The sequence below is a fragment of the Centruroides vittatus genome, unplaced genomic scaffold (genome assembly GCF_030686945.1).
Source record: "Centruroides vittatus isolate TY-2023 unplaced genomic scaffold, ASM3068694v2 contig_971, whole genome shotgun sequence".
NCBI lineage: Eukaryota > Metazoa > Arthropoda > Arachnida > Scorpiones > Buthidae > Centruroides > Centruroides vittatus.
This window is the reverse complement of record NW_027122644.1, coordinates 433350-452235: the sequence shown is the minus strand read 5'-3', so window position 1 is coordinate 452235 and position 18886 is coordinate 433350. Positions and strand designations below refer to the sequence as shown.

The following is an 18886-nucleotide window of genomic DNA, read 5'->3' as shown; positions in this document are numbered from 1 at the left end:
ATACGGAGATTTGATTCAAAATCGACAATTCATCAACTTCGACTCAAAGTTGTCAACTGTCCGTTCTGATTCATTAATTCGTGATACGATTCGTGACTCAACTTACTATCTTTACTTTCGATCAATGGCTTTAGACCTTGAGAATATATTCTAATTCCGGATTCGAAAGCATTAATATATGCATCAGATATCACAGACTAAACCTATATATAGATCTAGAAGTGTTAATTTCACATTTTTATTTTATAGATAAAAATCTGAATAATTTTTAAGTGTTATCAGGAAAATTTGAAGTTATTGCCCTTATAAATTTTTAAAATATCGTGAAATATATTCCGCTATTTAAATGAGAATTATAAAGATATTTTATGAATATTTCGTGGAAATAAATCGAAAATTTTGAACTCGCGGCCACGAGTAAATATATATATATAGGTTCTAGAATCGAAGGGTGAGTCAAATTACATATAGAGTGGCACAATGGCCACACCTTATTCTAAACAAGTAGGAAGTGATGTTCAAAAAACAGGATATAAAATGCAGATAAGTTGCAAAATTTTCAACATAATTCTTCTCTCATTATTGCTTTCTCGCTAATTTACAGATTGGAAAAGGTATCCACCTATTGAGACTTTAGTAAAAAGAGTGCCGACGCCGTAAGTATGGGCGACGTCGATATTACAAAACTGATTTAAATTGGGTTTAATAACTTCTAAATTCTAATAGAGAAGCCATTGAATATGCCAAAGAACGGAATGGAAGCCATTTCTTTTAATTAAAAACATACTTGTGAAGTTTTATTCATTGGTCCATCTCCACCTTTTATTTCTCCCGGGCGCTATTACTTCTCCTATTAATGATCTCATATAATTGAAGATACTGCGAAGAGTGAAACGCCCTCAGAAGACTGAATAATGTATTAGAATTTAAAATGAATTCTCTAAACATGTTATAAACAAACCGGAATAGAAACTTGCACTCTGAACTACTTTATCATCTTGCTTTTCCGTATCGTTGAAGTTCTATCCGGTACAACGTTTTAATAACACTTCTTCTACCGCAATCCATGTTTATTACTATCAAAATTCAAAGTAAATATGTTTAAAATTTACTAAAAATTCTAAAAATGTAAAAAGGAAAAGCGAGAATTAATCAAATTCACGATCGAATTGAAGTAAGTTTGATAGGAAGGGATGTAGCAATGTGACAAAACTATCTTTTCTCTAACGTTCTCTTCTTATAATCCATTGATATCGTTCGTTGAATGAAATTTATGGATGTTACATTTGTATGATATCAGTTTAATATCGAATTCATAAATCGTTCATGAATTCTCAATTTTTCCCCCCTTTTATATGTCGTTATAACGAAATTATAACACTTCGTTGTAGCGCTGTATAAGTAGTGAAAGTAAGATGTTTATTCGTTAATAAAACATTAGTAAAATGACTGAAAGAAAAAGATGAAAAAGTAAAAGAAGCTGAAAGATTTTAACAAACGTACGCTTTAAGTATCATTAATTTTATCTCTACGCGCTTCATATTTTTTTTGTTTTTTACAGGAGAAAAAGTAAAAAGGAAATGATACTAAAAGGTTTCGAAAAAGCGAATGATAAAAAGGAAAATAAAGCGAATAAAACGGAGACATTTTGAAAATTTAATTGATAAAAAAAACAAGTAAAAGTTCGAAGAAATAATTCATAAAAAGGAAAAAATTGAACCAACCGAAAACGAAAAGTAAAAACGGAAATAATTTAAGACATTTAAAAAAAAAAAAATAAATCAGATACTATTTCTTATGAAAAATGTGTATTTAAAAATAATTTCTTTACAATATAAAAAAAGCGTAATAAATTTTCTATATCAACACTGAAAATTTATAAACTTCACTATCTAAAAGAGTAAAAAAAATCTCTCCTTTAACCATTAATAATATTAGACACAATCCAAGTTTCGAAAGTTCGATAAATTTATAAATGACCAATACACATTTATAGATTGATAAAATTGAAACTCTTTATATAAAAAAAAGAGAGAAAATAAAATAAACCATTTTTTAATCGATAATAGTTTATCGAAACACAATTTCATAAAAAGCAAGTGGTTCTTATATGAAAGTTTAGAAAACGTTCTGAAAAGTAGAACTGAAGAAAGTAGTAATACTTTTTACTGAAAAGCGTGGCTATAGTTTACAACATGATCTTTTGTTATCTTTACTGGCGACATCATAAAGTTTTCTCTCTTGTGTATGTTTTTCCTGCTGTCGTTCAGCGGTTGGCGAAATTCTTTTGTTTCTTATAACATTCTCGCTGTTCTCACCGGTATTCTTTTCGTAAAGAAAAGAAAAAAAATCTATATTTTTAACCTCTGTTGGACGTTTTGGCAATTCACTCTAACGTTGCCTCAGGGAGGAGTCACTTAATTGATTGCTTTCACTTCATGGATTAACTTTTCTCTTAAACTTTGATCATTTGTAATATTTTTATACAACAAATTCTGATTTATTACGTATTTATATATATATATAAACGCATTTGTTTTTGTCTGGTACGAAAATATTTTAAATTAAATTATTAATTATATATTTCTTGAATGCCGTCTATTGTCGTTTTAGTTTTCTACGACGATTCAAATTATTGGATAAACGATGCGAATATGAGCAATTACAATGTTATTTAATCATTAAAAAAAGCGCCTACGATATAAATTTATTATTGTAACAATAGATTTTCAAGAAATTCTTTAATAAAAATTATTTTTTTTTAATATAATCCTTTAACTTTTTAAGAGAAATTGCGTGCGAACGATACATATAATAAGGACTTCATTCTGAAATATCTTAATTATAATTGCTTACAAATAGATAATTATTGAATATATAAACATTGCATAAAATCATATTTAGTAATATATTTTAATTAAATTAAACTATTTAAACGTAATAATAAAAAAATGAAGTTTATAGAAGGATGCATTTTATGAATGTACAGATCACAAAAAATAAGTTAAATTTTATTTTATATTTAGAAATATGTAGCAGTTATATATATATATAGAATACATTTATAAATGCACTTTTGGGTATTATGGTCTCTCTTCGCATCTATTTTTCTTCACAAAAATACTTTAAACTTATTTTTCTATTGATTCTATTTTTTTAGAAAATAATGTTTAAAACGCCTTTAGGTAATTAAAAAAATCTTATAAAAAATCGGTTTGGTTAAATTTTTTTCTAGAAATTAAATATAAAACCATTTATTTAAAGACGTTAATAAAATTGTATCTTAACTGTTCTTCGAAAAATGCATAGAAGAAAAGGGAAATGTCTCTAAATATTTTTACATAAAATCCAAAATTCGATTTAAATTGCTCGAAAAATAACAATTAGGAAATACCTTAAAGGGGGGGAGAAACATATTTAAAAAACGAATCAGAAAAAAAGAACATCGTTAAGAGTTTAATACAAATGAAAAATTTGAGAAAAAGGAACAATCTAAAAGAGGAAAAAAAATCAAAGATAAAAAAAAACATACTTTGAGTCATTAATTCGGAGTCTGGATTAAAAATATTCATTTTATTCCAATCAATAGTCATCTAAAGAAGTCAAGCTCAATCTTAACGAGAAATGAAGAAAGATATTAAAGTTCTAGGAGTTGTATGGAATTCCGATTCGATTAAGGATGCCCTTTCTTATTAAAAAGACGTCATTTTATTATATAAAAGATGGCCTTTCTTATTAAAAACACGCCATTTTTAATCGAGAAGCTTTCTTAATGGCAAGGCTAATATTGAAATTAAGATTGGAAGGGGAGGAAAGTGTGGTATGTGCTTCTTTCTCTCTTGTTGTTTTTTTTTCTTTTTTTTTAATAATAGAAGTTACGAGAACGTAATGAAAAAAATAAATAAATAAAATGCTTTTTGGAAATGTTTTGTATTTTTCCAGCTAAAATTAATTTTACAAAATTTACAAATGAATTAAAGTGTCAAATATTCTACTGTTTTTGTATATTTTTCATTATATTAATGATTTAAATTTTATTTACGATATTGAGGAAAATTGCAATTTTTAAGATTATTTAAAATTTTTATTCTTATATTTTTCTAAGAAGCAATTGTTATTTATTAAACTAATTAGTTTTTCAAAATAAGTTATATCTTGATTTAATAATAATAATACAGAATGCGATTAAACATAATATAACCATTAAAAAATTTAGCTTATGTTAAATATTTAAAAAATAACAAAGAAAGCTTAATTTTTAATTATATTCCATAAAAAGTATTTATTATTCACGTTTTAAATAATATAAATTGTGTATTTTTATCTGTTTCTATAACTTTTACTTACATTAGCCATGTATACACTCTCACTAAAGTTAGCCTGATTCCAATTCATATATTTTGATAAATTGTTATTAATGGAGTGTCCATGTTGTTGAGGATGAATTGTAATGTCTAACTTCAAGCTTAATATACCACTGGATATAAGCTAAACTCGAAAACGATAGCTCTAGAGACAGAAAAGAAATATTTCTACTTTTTGAAAGAGTAAAAGGATGAAAACCTTTTTACTTCTTTAAAAATTGTTGGCTACTACAAAATTGTTGTCGGACAGATAAATCCCCATAAAGAAAAACCACCTATCGACTCATAAAATGGTACGTTGAAGTCAAGGATTGCAGACATTACACCGTGTAATCCTGTAGGTCATAAATAGACTTGTGAAGAAGTTCTATCGACCAATTGGTAAGATTCCTTTGCTGCCATTGCAAGAGTCATCGGTTGGCTATATAAGAGCCTACCAATCAAAATACGACTATGTAGTATTTAATGGAACATAGTACAGCAGACTATCTATCACATCGTAAGTTAAATGGGATTTCTGAACTGGAAAAGTTCTCAATTATTAACAAGCGGCGGTAAATCTTCGACAGGGAATTCATTAATGCCACCTACTACATTCCCAGCAACTCTCATTGTTATGTGGTGAGATATAAGAGGTCCACTATCTCACATTCACTTCCCTTATTCCTGAATAAGCATATTTTTTCGTCCAATTCTCATAACATCATATATATATATTTTTTTTAAATTAATCATTTTAAACGAGTATGTTCTCAATTAATTCATTTTTCATACTCTAAGAATTGTATTCACGTAATTATTTTTCTACAAATTTACTGTATAAACTTATAAGACGATCATTTATAATTAAGTATATACTGCTAACGCGTTATTACGTTGTAATCAATATTGCACTGTTACACATCAATATTGCACAACAAATTCATCATTTTGTCTGCTAAAAATATGAACAAGATTTTATCAGAATAGCATTAAATATGTATTTTGAACAAATTACGGAATTCTTTCTTCTATCGTTGCCATATTTTTAGTATTATTTCCCTTCTATTTTTACGAATATATTTATATATTTTCAAGAAATGTACATAAGTAAAACCAATATATTTATAGCTAAACAGATAATATGATCCATTACAAGTATTCACTCTAAAATTGCATTTATTTCTTCTATTCTTGCTGATTTAAGCAGCTTATCAATGTTATTTCTTTGAAAAAGGTACTAAGAAATTTTTTACTTTTGCTTTCCTAAAACTGCATTTCTAGTAGAAATTTATTTTTGAATATCTTTAAAAATAAAATAAAATAATAAGAGTACTTAAGCTAGTTTTTCTTACTTAATATAATTTTATTCTTAATTTTTTAAGTTGATATTTTTTTTAATGTTCTAAATTTGTAAGAATAAAAACGATATGAAACTAAAATTTCGAGAGAAAATTCTAATTCCTAAATCAAACTAATTGAAAATTAGCTAATTTTAATCACTTAGGATTAATTAAAATAGCTGATAGAGTTTAATTCCTTGGAAACTTTGAACTAATTGAAAAGTAAGGAGAAAGAGTAGTGCACGTCACGTATTTCATACATCACAAAGTCATAAATCTTCGAGTGAACTCTGTACAGTATTTCTATGTAGTTTTCCCCTTCCTATATATATATGTATATATATAATACACCATTTATACATGCAGGCCTATATACGATATCCACACGTAAGTTTATCCACGTAGAACACTTACGTTATAATTTATGACTGACAGAGAGAAAGACATCAAAAATTACTGTTATATAAATCATAAAAACTATACCACCTGGTTGGTATTATTTTTTAAAAAAGTTTAATCTATAATTTTATGACTTTGAGAAGAAAAAATAAAAAAACATATTTAGGATTTTCAATTTAACACTCAAACGTATAAAAATATTTATTTTCATAATTAGAAATATATATATAGGCCTATATATTTTTTTTAATATTCGATAGAAAAAAGCGTTGAATTAAAATAGAAAAAGTCACATAATTACTTAAATTAGAACTGAAGGTATGGAAAACTTTCCATAACTTTAATATTAATTTTAAGTAATTATATGACGTCAATTCTTTTGTTCTATTGAATATTAAAAATAAATATTTTTATAAGCGAATTTAATAAAAAAAGGACTTACAAAAATTTTTATTTATAAAAATAGATGAAATTCTTTAAAAGATTTTTATAGATAAAATGAATATTTTAATGTATTTTTTGTCAAAAGACGAGGATTCAAACCCCATTTCAGATATATATATTATAATATTCAATGATAAATATGTTATAATGTGAAAATTTCTGTATGTTTTGAAATATTCGTGATATGGAAGAATTCTAAATTAAAAATTCACTTAAAAACTCGCAAATCAGATGACATTTATTTACTAATCAATTTTATTTACTAATTTAATTTATTTATTAATCATTTAAAATGTTTAATGTTTGCTCCCACTCAATAGGAATATCATTTTAAAAAATATATATTTAAAAAGTTTACAACGTAGAAAATACTTTAAAAGTAATTAAATTAGTTGAAAGATTCACAAGAAAATTTTTAAAAAATAGAAACGAAAGAAAAATCGGAAATGCAGCTTGTTTCTTATTTAATTTTTGTTTCTCACGTTCTCTTGACTTTTCTGTGTTCCTTTATTTCTTTCCAGACGAAGTAAACAGGAAAAATGGTACAGAAGATTTATGAAAATGGTAAAAAGAAACAGGAACGTGAAAGGAATTTAAAAAGAATGGTAAAAGAAAAAGGGACGTGAATCGAATGGAAAAGAAATGATAAAGGGAATAAACTAACGAAGTATACAAAATTAAAACAGTGTTAATTCATAATATATATATAATAATCTTTATTTATCTTGTAATATAACTAATAACTGAAGTAGTAAATGTAATTCAATTACACAGAATAAAAGATCTTCAGTATATTTATAAACATAAATATTATAAATAAATTAAGAAACGAGTATAAATACTTTAAAAAATTACCTCGATTTTTGTTAAAGTTAAACAGAAATAAAAACAAAAAACTTTTTTGAATGTTTCATCATTTATGTATGAAATGATTAAAAAGAAAAATATGTTTTTGAATACAGTAAATACATAAATCACTTATATGAGTACAGGAAATGACGTCAGTCGGAGAATAAAAGCATGTAAAGACCTACAGTAAACATCGGAAGGCGGTAAACAGAGGGACAATGGACAGAAATAAGTGTCCCATTCAATCCAGTGGGACTACTCTCTCTAGAACAGGTTTTGGGCGGAGCTGATTGAGTAAACCAAAAGAAAAATTCGTGAAACGAAGAAAAAATTCATTGACCTTCAATCCGAAAACATTCACACAAAAGAAGATTCATGCAACGCATTTATTATTTTTGCCAATGAAAATTTCACTCGTTTATTTTTATGCAATTTTCTATAGACACAAAATTCGATTATACAACAACCGCTTCGGAGTATAACAACAAAGAATACAAAAAAAAAAAAATATATATATATATAAGTTCAATTATAATCAATACATTAAATTGAAAATGATGATGACGATTATATTTTTAATTAGTTAGAAAAACAAAGCAATCCTTGATGATTACAATAAGAATTGAAAAACCGGATCGATGGAAATAAATAGTTTCTGTTTTCCTACTTTAAAATCGATTGATTGTATATTTTTAAAAGCTATTGAATAAAAATTTAAAACGCTGATCGTTGCAAATAAAACAAAAAATTAGAAAAAATAAATAAAAAAAAATGTATAAGAAGGGGGAATGGAATTTAATGAACCGTTTTCACGTAACCGATATTTTCAATCGATGCATGAAACAAAAAAAAAGTGTATTTTTTGCTTAAAGATATATATTTTTGTCAATTCTTTTGTGAGAACCGACTTATCTTCAGTTAAATACAGTTTCTAGCTAATAGTTTAATTTTCTTTGTTATTTCATAGGTTTTTATCCTCTTTCACTCCTTTCTCATTAATGTACTGGATGCCAGAAAAAAAAATATTCCAATGACAAAGCCGTTAAGAAAGTTGATTTAATTTTCTACTCTAGTTATATTTAAAAAAAGATAATTTATTCAATCACACATTTTTATTTGTTAATGTTTAATTTCCGGTCAGACTAGAATATTAATAAAAATAGAAAATCTCATAAAGAAGTCAAAGCGCTTTAGTAGAACTTTTCTACTAATGAATTATATGCACGGTTATCAAAATATTTCTTTTCTTTTTTTTTTAATAACTGAGCTGATTTGCAGGAATTGTAAAGATTTAACGTTGGAAAACTTCAGATTTTTAAGAAAATTCTGCATCTCTGTAATAATAGGGCAGTAGAAGGAGAGAGAGAGAGATATTTAGCCTTAAGCAGCTTTAACCTATATTTTAAAGGGAGACTTCTATAATCTCAGAGTGGAGATCGTAATAAACAGTTTTGAATAGATCGCTTACTAGCTTTTACAAGGTGAGTGAGTGGACAGGACATCAGTACACTCAACTAGAGTGACTTATTACAGCATATCTAGCACTTTGATTTTATGATAGCTTATGATTTTAGCAATGTTATAAGAGCTAACGATAATAAACTGCAAAACAATACAGTATTTTAGGAAAGCAATACATTACTCAGATAGCTACCCTCTAAACGGGCCATTTTCTAGATTATAAAGATTTATTCTGAATTTACAGCCTTAAGAAGCATCTACAGATAACTTACACTATATAAACTTACATTAAAGTTTATATTATTTAAAAAATCACATTAGTCAAAACTATTGGTTTAGAAGTATGAAAACAGTAACTTTGCCTACTGAAAAATATACAATAAATCTAAACAGAACTTTGCAGCTTTCTTATAAGTCATTCTACAAATTAGATCTCAACATTAGTTTATTAAATCTGAAATAATGCACACCATCGTATTTTTAGTAAAAGAGTATTGGCATTTTAAATTTAAATACTTCGAAAATGATTTAAATAAAAAAAAAATTAATTTGAATTTTCTGTTCGTCGTAAATGAAATATTAGTACACATTTTATGGTACTTTACTTTTAATATGATCGAATTTGCTGAGTCACAAGTTTTCTGGAGAGGAAAATTATTTCTTCTCAATAACCCTCCTTAAAAATCTAAGATAAAAAAAATATATATATACAGAATATGCCTTATACATAATGAAATTCGCCAGATTCACAACAGCTCTTTAAAAGTTTCTTAAAGAAAAAAAATCATATATATAAAATCTTAATTGACAGAAAGTTGCAATAAGTTTTGTACAATTTTTAACGTCACTTTATAACTAATAGCAATATTAATAAAACAAAATTTTAAAGTGAACGATGTAGTAAAGATAGGTCACATGTCACTGTTTCCTTCTCAAGAGTATAGATATAGGCATCTATTTTCAGTTGCACACCTTGAGGCTATTTGCTTTGAAACTGTATAAGTAAATACCCAGTAGACCATGGATTGTGTTTTAGTTTAAATTCAAATTCTGCTCCTGCAGTCGATGAGTGATAGAAGGTTAAAATATGAAATTCTAATAACCCATCTAGGATACGTTAGAAAAGGAACCACTCTAGGACATAATTCGCCTCGGGCATTCCCCCTATCCAACTATTCTGTATTATATAAAGGAATCAAGCATCGAATTTCGAGAGAAGTTCAATTTACGTCTCTGGCTTCATCTCTTGTTTATCTCTTTTCTCGCTAATATGGTGAAGAAGGAAAATAAATGACCTTCGTCGTGATGGTTGTTTGAATAAACCTTTTGAAAAATCCAATATATTTATACCTTCTAAAATTGAATATAAGTTTACTGATTTTTCTGCTTTTTATTAGATTTTTAAAGGAAAAAAAATTACTTTTATTCTTTCTTATAAAAGAAAAAAAATTGTGTAAAACAAATTCAAGAACATTTATAAAAAAAAAAAAAAAAAATTCAAATTTAAAATTTTAAATATTATTATATATTTTTGTTCGGAATATATATATACATACATATAAGGTGTTAAAAAATAAAATTTTAAGAGAAAAATAATATTTAGAATAAATTTATAAAATGGTAAAAATGCCTGGAGAAAAATAAAAGTGAAAAGAAACAAAGAAAAATAAGAAAATAGCAAGAGAAAACAGAGGAAGAATCGGCGAGAAGAAGGAAACAGAAAAAGAATTTCGAAAATAAAAAATCTTTTTCTCTCCCCTGTTTCTTTAAAGGAAAAGAACGAGTTGAAAAAGTAAAAATGGGGGGAAAAATGTGAACAATTTAGGGAAACAATAGAATTTCTGTTATGGAAGAAACATTAAAAAATGATTTCAAAAAAAATTATATCCAAAGTGTAAGGCAATAGAAAATATTGCTATAAAAAGCCAGAAGTGACAGATATAAGAAAACGAACAGAAAAATTTAGTAGAATAAAATAAGAAAATAAAAAAAAACAACTGTAGTGATATAAAAATTAATAACTTAAAAGTTCCAATAAAACAGAAGAGAATAGAAAATTAAAAAATGCAAATTAGGAATTCTGTGGAATATAAAATTGTAACTTTCCTCTAGGAATTCGGATTATAATTTATAAACAGTTTTGTCAAATTTCAAAAGTATGTTACTTGATGTTTGAAAAATAAAATTGAATTATTTAGTTGTTTCTATTTATTTTGTTTTATACACGAATAACTTATCTTCATGTAAAATATAAAGATAAAATTTAAAAAAGGAGTATAATATTGAATAAAAATGCGTTTGTAGAACATTTATAATTGTTTTGTAAAGAGAAAAAAACGAACATAAAAACACGTAACTTCATTAAATATAATTTTAGAAGAAAAATTAAACTTCAAAAGAGTTGGATTTTTTTATGAATTTTAAAAACTTGTTATAAAAAATGTAAAAAAAAAGTGTAGAAAAAATTAAAATAATGTTTGGTTGGCTTGATTTTTCAGTGGAAAATCCAGTTAGGTGTAAATAAAAATCGTAAATAAAATTGAAAATGATAATAAATGTCTACAATAATCTCATTAATTCCCATTACAAATCATCATGCTTTTGATCATTGCAACAGAATTGTGTAAACAAAAGGGAATTTGCAAGCAGCAAACTGTATTTGCTCGCTTGTTTTTGAATTGTTAAATGAAAACTAACCACATGAGTAAACAATGCTAATGAGAGATGGGAATATCTAACGAGGAACAAATAAGAATTGTGGATACTAAATTTTTCATTTTAAAATTTTATATAAGGCTTTATTCCCAATATAAAATGGCTTAATAACGATGACTATTTGGTTTTGTACATTGTGGAAACGGAATGCAGAAAGCAGTCAAATAAATCAATACTGGACAAACATATCTGCAATTGACAGTCACATTTCGTTACATGATTCGCAATGATTTATGTTTCTAGCAATTTTAACCAAAAATATTAAATCGTAGAATGAATTTTGATTTAATAGCCAACTCTCGGGGTTAAATCGATGATTCGGCAACTATCAACATTAAAAATATCTCTAAGGTTCTTTCAAATATATAGTATCATTTTTTCCTCTCTTTCTAGATATGTCTACGATGATAAAATTGCTTATAGAGTTCTTTGGAAGATAAAATTATTATTTTTTTTATAAATCTCATAAGTATAGATATTGGGTGAGGTGTGAAAAGAATCATCAAAAAGTTTGATATAATGGAATAAAAAGAGAAATGACGTGGTTGTACGGAAAATCCTTAGGAAGAATATGAAAAAAAAAAATGGTAAAGAATCGAACATGAAAAAATTTATGAAGACGGAAACATTAAAAGTTTGATAGAAAGGTACAATAAAAATATGGAATATTAGAAAATTGATAAAAAATCAGAAAAATAATATTTAAAAAAATTGGAAAAACTAAATAAATTAAAAAATAAAAAGAAAACAGATGGAGAAAACAGAAAAAGTTTGACAAAGAAAACGAAATGTTTAGATGAAAACAGACGAAAAAATAAACAATATAACAAAGTAGTCTATAAACATATAAAATTGCAAAATTTAAAAGTGGACGGCTTAAAAATTCCAATAGTCAAAGAGATTTTATCAAAATATCAAAAAGTTAAATAACTTTCACAACAAAAAACTTTTCAATTTCATTCATATTTTTCAACATAACAAAAGCAGAAAGAATATTCTGTTCGTCTTAAGTCGACTTTGAATATTGTTACTTTAAAATTGTTGCATTTTAAGGTTAACTCAAATGAGATCACTACACAATTTTGTTTGTTTTTTTTTTTTTTTTATGGCGAAAGGATATTCTTCAGAAAGTTTTAATAATCCATAAACTTGCTGCTTTTAATATTTAACAAGCAATAGGGATAAAAAGAATTCTTTTTCGTCCACATACAATTTTACTTGTCGGATTTTTCTCTTTTCTTAATAATAGTTGTAGAGTCCCAACTCTCGACCTTTGCTTGCATTCAATAAATCAACTCTCTTGCTCTACTGACGTTCTTGAATTTATGAGTGACGTCCTTCTACCAGCCTTACTAACATCCCCTCCCATACCTATTGTCCGAAAGGTACGCTCTGGTAACAAAAGCCAAACTGCATATGTTGGGATACATATTTTAATCTTTTTTAGAGAAGGACTGATATTAAAAATATTTTTTCAATAGTTGTTTTTCAAGAAACCTTGTAAAAGAGACATGAATAATTTACTACGCGAGTATTAGAATGTCTTTTTAACTTATGATTTTTTTTTTTTTTAATTCCCCAAGAATTGGTTTTAACGAGCACTTCTAAATCGGGGTAGGGTGAAATTAAGTAGATGTTTCTTTTTTTTAAAAAAGATGTGCGAGCCCTAAAATATTCTGATTATCATCTGAATTATGGCCTATAGACATAAGGAGATACGCTATCTTCATCCGAAACATTCCGCTGCAGCTTACAGTTTTTCTCTTCTAATTTACATAATATACCTCCAAAAAGAAGCACTTGACAGATGATAAGAATGCATTAGACTACTTACTTCCTCTTCTTGCCTTTATCAGGTGGACTAGACCTAATAGTAGTAGAAGGGATGTCACAGCCGTCTTCCATCTCTGCCTCATACAGGACATGTCGGAGTATTTCTCCCTCAGCCCTAAGAAAATAAAAAAAAAATACATATATATGAAATTTAAAAATCGAAACATGTAATAATATTGTTAATAAATAAAACATATTTTGTAAAAAATTCAACTCCTAATAGAAAATTGTGCAGTTTAGAATCAGAATTCAGGACGGTTATCAAATATTTGAACACGTTACAAAGCACATCATCGTTTTTAAAAAGCACTAATGCAGCGACCGTTATTCATCAGGGTCATCTTTAATCTCAGCCATTTATAACATGTTCAACAAGCATGGAAAATAAGCAACTAACCTCGCACAAGCTACAGACATCTTTGTCCAAAATCCTTTGTTTCCGTTTGCCACCATCCATCCATCACTTTAATCACTCGTCGGGATAGGCAATTCAATACAATGCACTTTGTGTCAAAATTATTGCCTTTGGGAATTCAAATTTTCTACGCTCGTTTTGTCAAAAATTTGAATTTAAATAAGGCATCGAAAATTTTAATTGTTTTATTTATTTATTTATCTTTCTTCTCTTTTAACTCTATTATTGTCTAAACATTTCTTCTCTTGTAAATAAAGAAATAATACACAAAATGGCCTATTGCTTTCTCGATAAGTAACATAACCGAAACTGTATTTTGCTGCTAAATAATTGAAAAGATAAATAAACTTGAGTTATAATTACTCAAAATGAGGATGATTACGAATAAGATGACGTTTGATGAGTAATTTAGTCTGCTTCAGTTATCCGAGAAGTGTACCCTAAACAGCTATTTCGATGCAAATTCGAAATGTCATGAATGTCTTATTAAGCTTCAATTATTGAAGCGAATATTCTATAACAGAATAAACATTATCTGCATTGGGAAAAATAGAATATTGCCGAGTTAATTACACGAAAAGAAAAAGATTACAACGACGTATTAGTTATAACGGAAAAAATAACAGTTAAAAAAAGTCTATTTTTTTAAGTTATATTAAAATAGGCTTTTTCATTGTTAGGGAAAAAATAGGATAAAGCAAAGGTTAATTATAAAAAAAATAATAACAATTTAAGTGAAGCTTCGGATATTCAAACGAACTGACTATAATTGTGAAGAGAAAAATAGCATGATGGGGAAGAGTTAATTAAAAAGATATACAATATCAGTTATTTTTACAGCCTTGGGGCGTTTTCAGCTTATGTAAAAACTTAATTTTATATAATTATTTTAAAGAATGAAGATTTGGTAAGCATTGAAATTGCTTTTCGTGAATTTCTTCTTAAATTATTTTGGGAGTGTGCTTCGGTCTCTACAGATTAACCAAAAAAAAAAAAAAAGCAAATAATAAATAAAGTTCAATTTATAATATGAAGTTTTGATGGCAAAAATGTACAATTATTACATATCGTAAATCATAAAAATTGCCTTAAAATAATGATAATGTTAATCTAATTTCAAATTTTTGTATGTTGTATACAGTTAAATTATGCAAATATATTCAAACTTCATTAATATTTTTCTACTAAAGGAATAAGTTATTTCTTAAGGGAAAATCTACATATAAATAAATATTCTTTTAAAAATTTTCTATAAATATATTATAATTATAAAAATCTATATATGTGAGGTTAAGAGGAGCAATAATAACAGAAATTTTAAATAGAATTTGCGCTTATAATAATGATAAAGGCAAGCAGCTTGGCCACGAAAATAAAGTAATAAATGTAATGTAATGTTATAACACTAAGTTCCTTTGCCTTCTACACGCCATTTTGTCAGAATAAAGTCAATCCATAGTTCGTCAATTAAGTTCCCCCGTGAAATATTTCAAAAATGGAATTTCAATCGACCACTAAAAAAAGGGAGGACAGTAATTGAAGGATAGAGGAGTGTCAGAGAAGAAATTCTCTGTGATTTCATTCTATCCGAAGTTTAATATGTCTCCGTTAAATATTCAGTGGGTGCCGAATTTTTCTTTCTCCTTTTCTCTTGGGTATAGAAATTGGTAAAAGGGGGAAGAGCCACGCACCCATCACAATCCGTTGTAGCATGGATTTACCGAGTTTATTAGTTTCGTAACAAGAATATACCCCGAATTCGTGGAAGGTGTACGGGGGGAAGGTATTCTGCAAACCTCTTGAGGGGAGGGGCGCAACTGATGACGCAGAAAGTCATAGCGAATCGATATTCTACCCCATACCCTAGAGGGAGGGGGTCTAGAAATGAGAAATGGCACCTCTCAGTCAACTGCCTGAGGATGTGCCGAAAGACCAGTTCACCGCGGAAACCCTCTGGTTTGGTGGCTACATGATGTGATCTTTTTTGGGGGAAAGTTTAGCTCGAATTTAACGGTAACGTGATGTCATTCGAACTTTATACTGCTCAAAGTATCGATTTTTAAAAAAATAAAAATCGATAATTCTAATAGGAATTTAGTGTAATTCGAACTTTTACACCTTGTTTTGTAAGCCGATAAGAAATTTACGATATAGTAGTGTAAAGAGAGATTTACAATTCAGTTTATCTTTTGAATACGCCTATTTCCTCTACAGTTAAGAGATTTATCTCTCACTTAATGTTGAATTGTATAATTGCAGGATACAATCTTTGAAAAGTTAAAAAAATTAATTAAGTTTTGTATATCTACATAAGTCTATACGAACACTCCTAAAGGGCCTCTTATTCAAGGTGAATACATTAATTGTCCAAACCCATTTTTTTTACGTATACGAATTGCAAGTTTGAATGTTTAATCACGTGATGTGTCACTCGTTTAAAAAAAATGAAATAAAGAATAAATCTTAGGGAAGTCTCAGAAAAAGCGCAACGCCTTCAATTTTTGCAACCGAGACTAATCTACCTACACAAAGTTTTTTTAGGACATTTAACATTATATTAGCCATACCTACGGGAGGAGAGTATAGAATAGCCAAAATGCCTTCTGCATGTCACCTGCCGTCCTTCTATAATTACGTCTCGACCCGCCCAAAATATCCTTGTCCATTGGAGTCCGGTTCTGTAGCATGGTCACACCTTATATTCCCTGGTTCAAGTTTACGTCTTCATAGCAGCAGATACCATTAATCACTAAAACTCTTGCTCCTTATAGTGACGTGTGCGAGAGGATTAGGTAACAATTAGACCCCCTGCCGTGACGTCATATCCTCAGCCCTGTTTTCCGGTCAGCTGCTCAACTGTGTAACACCCTGCTAGTTATGTTCAGTCCAGTGATGCGTCCGGTCTTCTAAAGTGGATAATTTTCGAGTTTGGAACGTGAATTTGGAGGATGATCTGTAGTTACTAATCACGAGTTTCCGGCCCACTTTTTTTTTATTTGTTCGTGTTATTATAGTTCTGCCAGTTATTTTTTAAAATGCAATTAAGTTCCGAAACGAATTGAAGTGATTAATTCATAAAAAAAATTAATGTACTAGAGTAGAACTGGCACAAAATATTACTTACTCGTACGACTTTCTCTTGAGATACTTACTTATTCTTAATTAGTTATGCTCGTAACAGCGATAATTAGGCTTTGAAAAATTTTAATTTATGTAGATTTAGCTATTCTTCTCTTAATTAATGAAAACTGACAAAATACTACGATTTATTGGAAACTGATATATAATTTTATTAACTTTCAGCACAGAATTTTATAAGTTTAATCAACATTTAACATCAAAACCAGATCATTTATCCCAAAATTGGAGCTTGTATTGATTTTTACTTCCTTATCTGCTCTAATATAAACAGTGACAGATGAATGCGAGTACATTATCGCTTTAATTCACATTTTTAATTATAAGTCTAGTTTAAATTGATTGATTTCAATTATTTTTGGCGATTGATTTTATAATTATTGCATAAACAAATTTGCAAACATATACTTAGTTACTGCAAGAATGAGCTTAACGTTATCTGGAGGCGTTGAAGGGCTTTAAAACACTAAAAACTCCGCTATAGCGTTTAATCTGAAGTAACGTTATAACGATAAGAGAATTTTATTGTAAATTGATAATCCTTTAAAATTCGTAAATCTGAATTAGTGAAAATTAATTACCGGGTTACTGCTTAATCTGAGTTGTGGTAAGGAAATTAAACAAGAGATTAGATCTAGCCTTAAGGATACGTCATTTCTACTCCATTCTCATTCTTGTAATTGCTTAAGTTATGGCAATAGAATTGTGTATTAAGTTTGCAAATTTTACAATAAAACAAATCAAAATTATAATTTCTCCTTCACTAAAAGATTTTTATTTATGATTTTCAATAAAGAAATTAGATGAAAATTAAATTCATATATAGTTTATTTTGCCAATTAAATTTGCGCTTAAGTAAATTTAACTTAACAATTTAATTTTATAATTTAAGTACGTAAGTTTGGTTTATATTTAATTTCAACATGAATAAGTTTAATTAAGTAAATACTGTATCTAGATAAAGAAGAAGGAAGGGGGGAAATATACAATATATATTAATATTTTCGTGTTGATATTTCTGAATTTTAAATTGTATATTTAATATAATGTATTTAATATTGCATTCTTATTTGAGTATATTTATTTTGAATTCAATTGTTGTTAACAAACAATATTTTGAATCCAAGCTTATCTATTGTACTCGGAAAAGTTTTTTTTTATATATACTTTAAAAAATATATTTAATAAACTTCAATGGAAAAATTCAATATAATTTTAAATTTATATTGAATCGTGCCTTTCATTCTATAGAAGAGATCGAATTATATTTATATATATTTGATTCTTTCTATAATATATTTAATTCTTCCTTATTAAATTTCCCCTTTATTCTTTATTAAAGAAGAATTTTTAAAGTAGTATGTAGCCTAATAAAAACAGATCCAAAATTCTTTTAAATATTCCAAATAAATGTTAATTACGCTAATAATTTCAATAAAATTTAAATTGAAATTCTTTCAAACATAATTTAAATATTTTCAAGTAATTGATTTTATAAATAAAATCAATTAATATAATTCCCTGATAAAAATAACATTTAAATATCCATTAAAAAGTAGAGTAAAAAATAGAAATTATTAAATGTAATTACATCGAGTTGTGAAGCTTAAAATCCCTTACGTAAAATTGATATTACAATTTAACTTTTAAACGAAAAAAGGAATTTATTTAATATCCTTCATTTATCGTTATAAACATCAATATTCTCAAAAGAATTTAATAATTATTCAACAAGTGTTATGATTTACTGTTTATTTTCGCGGTCACTTAGAATTTATAACTGGCCAATATCCTTAATCAGGTTTGATCCCTATCCAACTGAGAATAATAATAATAATTACGGGATAAATTAAATCTTATAAAGAGATAATTTAATAGAAATTCACAATCAAAAATTTTGTTAATGGATTAAAGTTGGAGAAGTTGATTGGCTCCCCAAATCACAG

At 27.1% G+C, this 18886-nt stretch overlaps 1 protein-coding gene across 7 annotated transcripts in view; it reads right to left on the bottom strand.

Annotated features, from left to right (window-relative positions):
- Positions 1–18886, bottom strand: part of LOC136985563 (latrophilin Cirl-like) — a 121082-nt gene that overhangs the window by 44223 nt on the left and 57973 nt on the right. For 6 of the 7 annotated variants that reach the window (XM_067282870.1, XM_067282867.1, XM_067282873.1 and 3 more), the window contains exon 2: positions 13389–13502. In XM_067282870.1, coding sequence (XP_067138971.1) covers positions 13389–13479 — 91 coding nt within the window. In that variant the 5' untranslated portion in view covers positions 13480–13502. Of the gene's footprint in view, positions 1–13388; positions 13503–16369; positions 16782–18886 lie in introns of those variants that run through there. The other variant, XM_067282871.1, reaches the window with a different exon arrangement.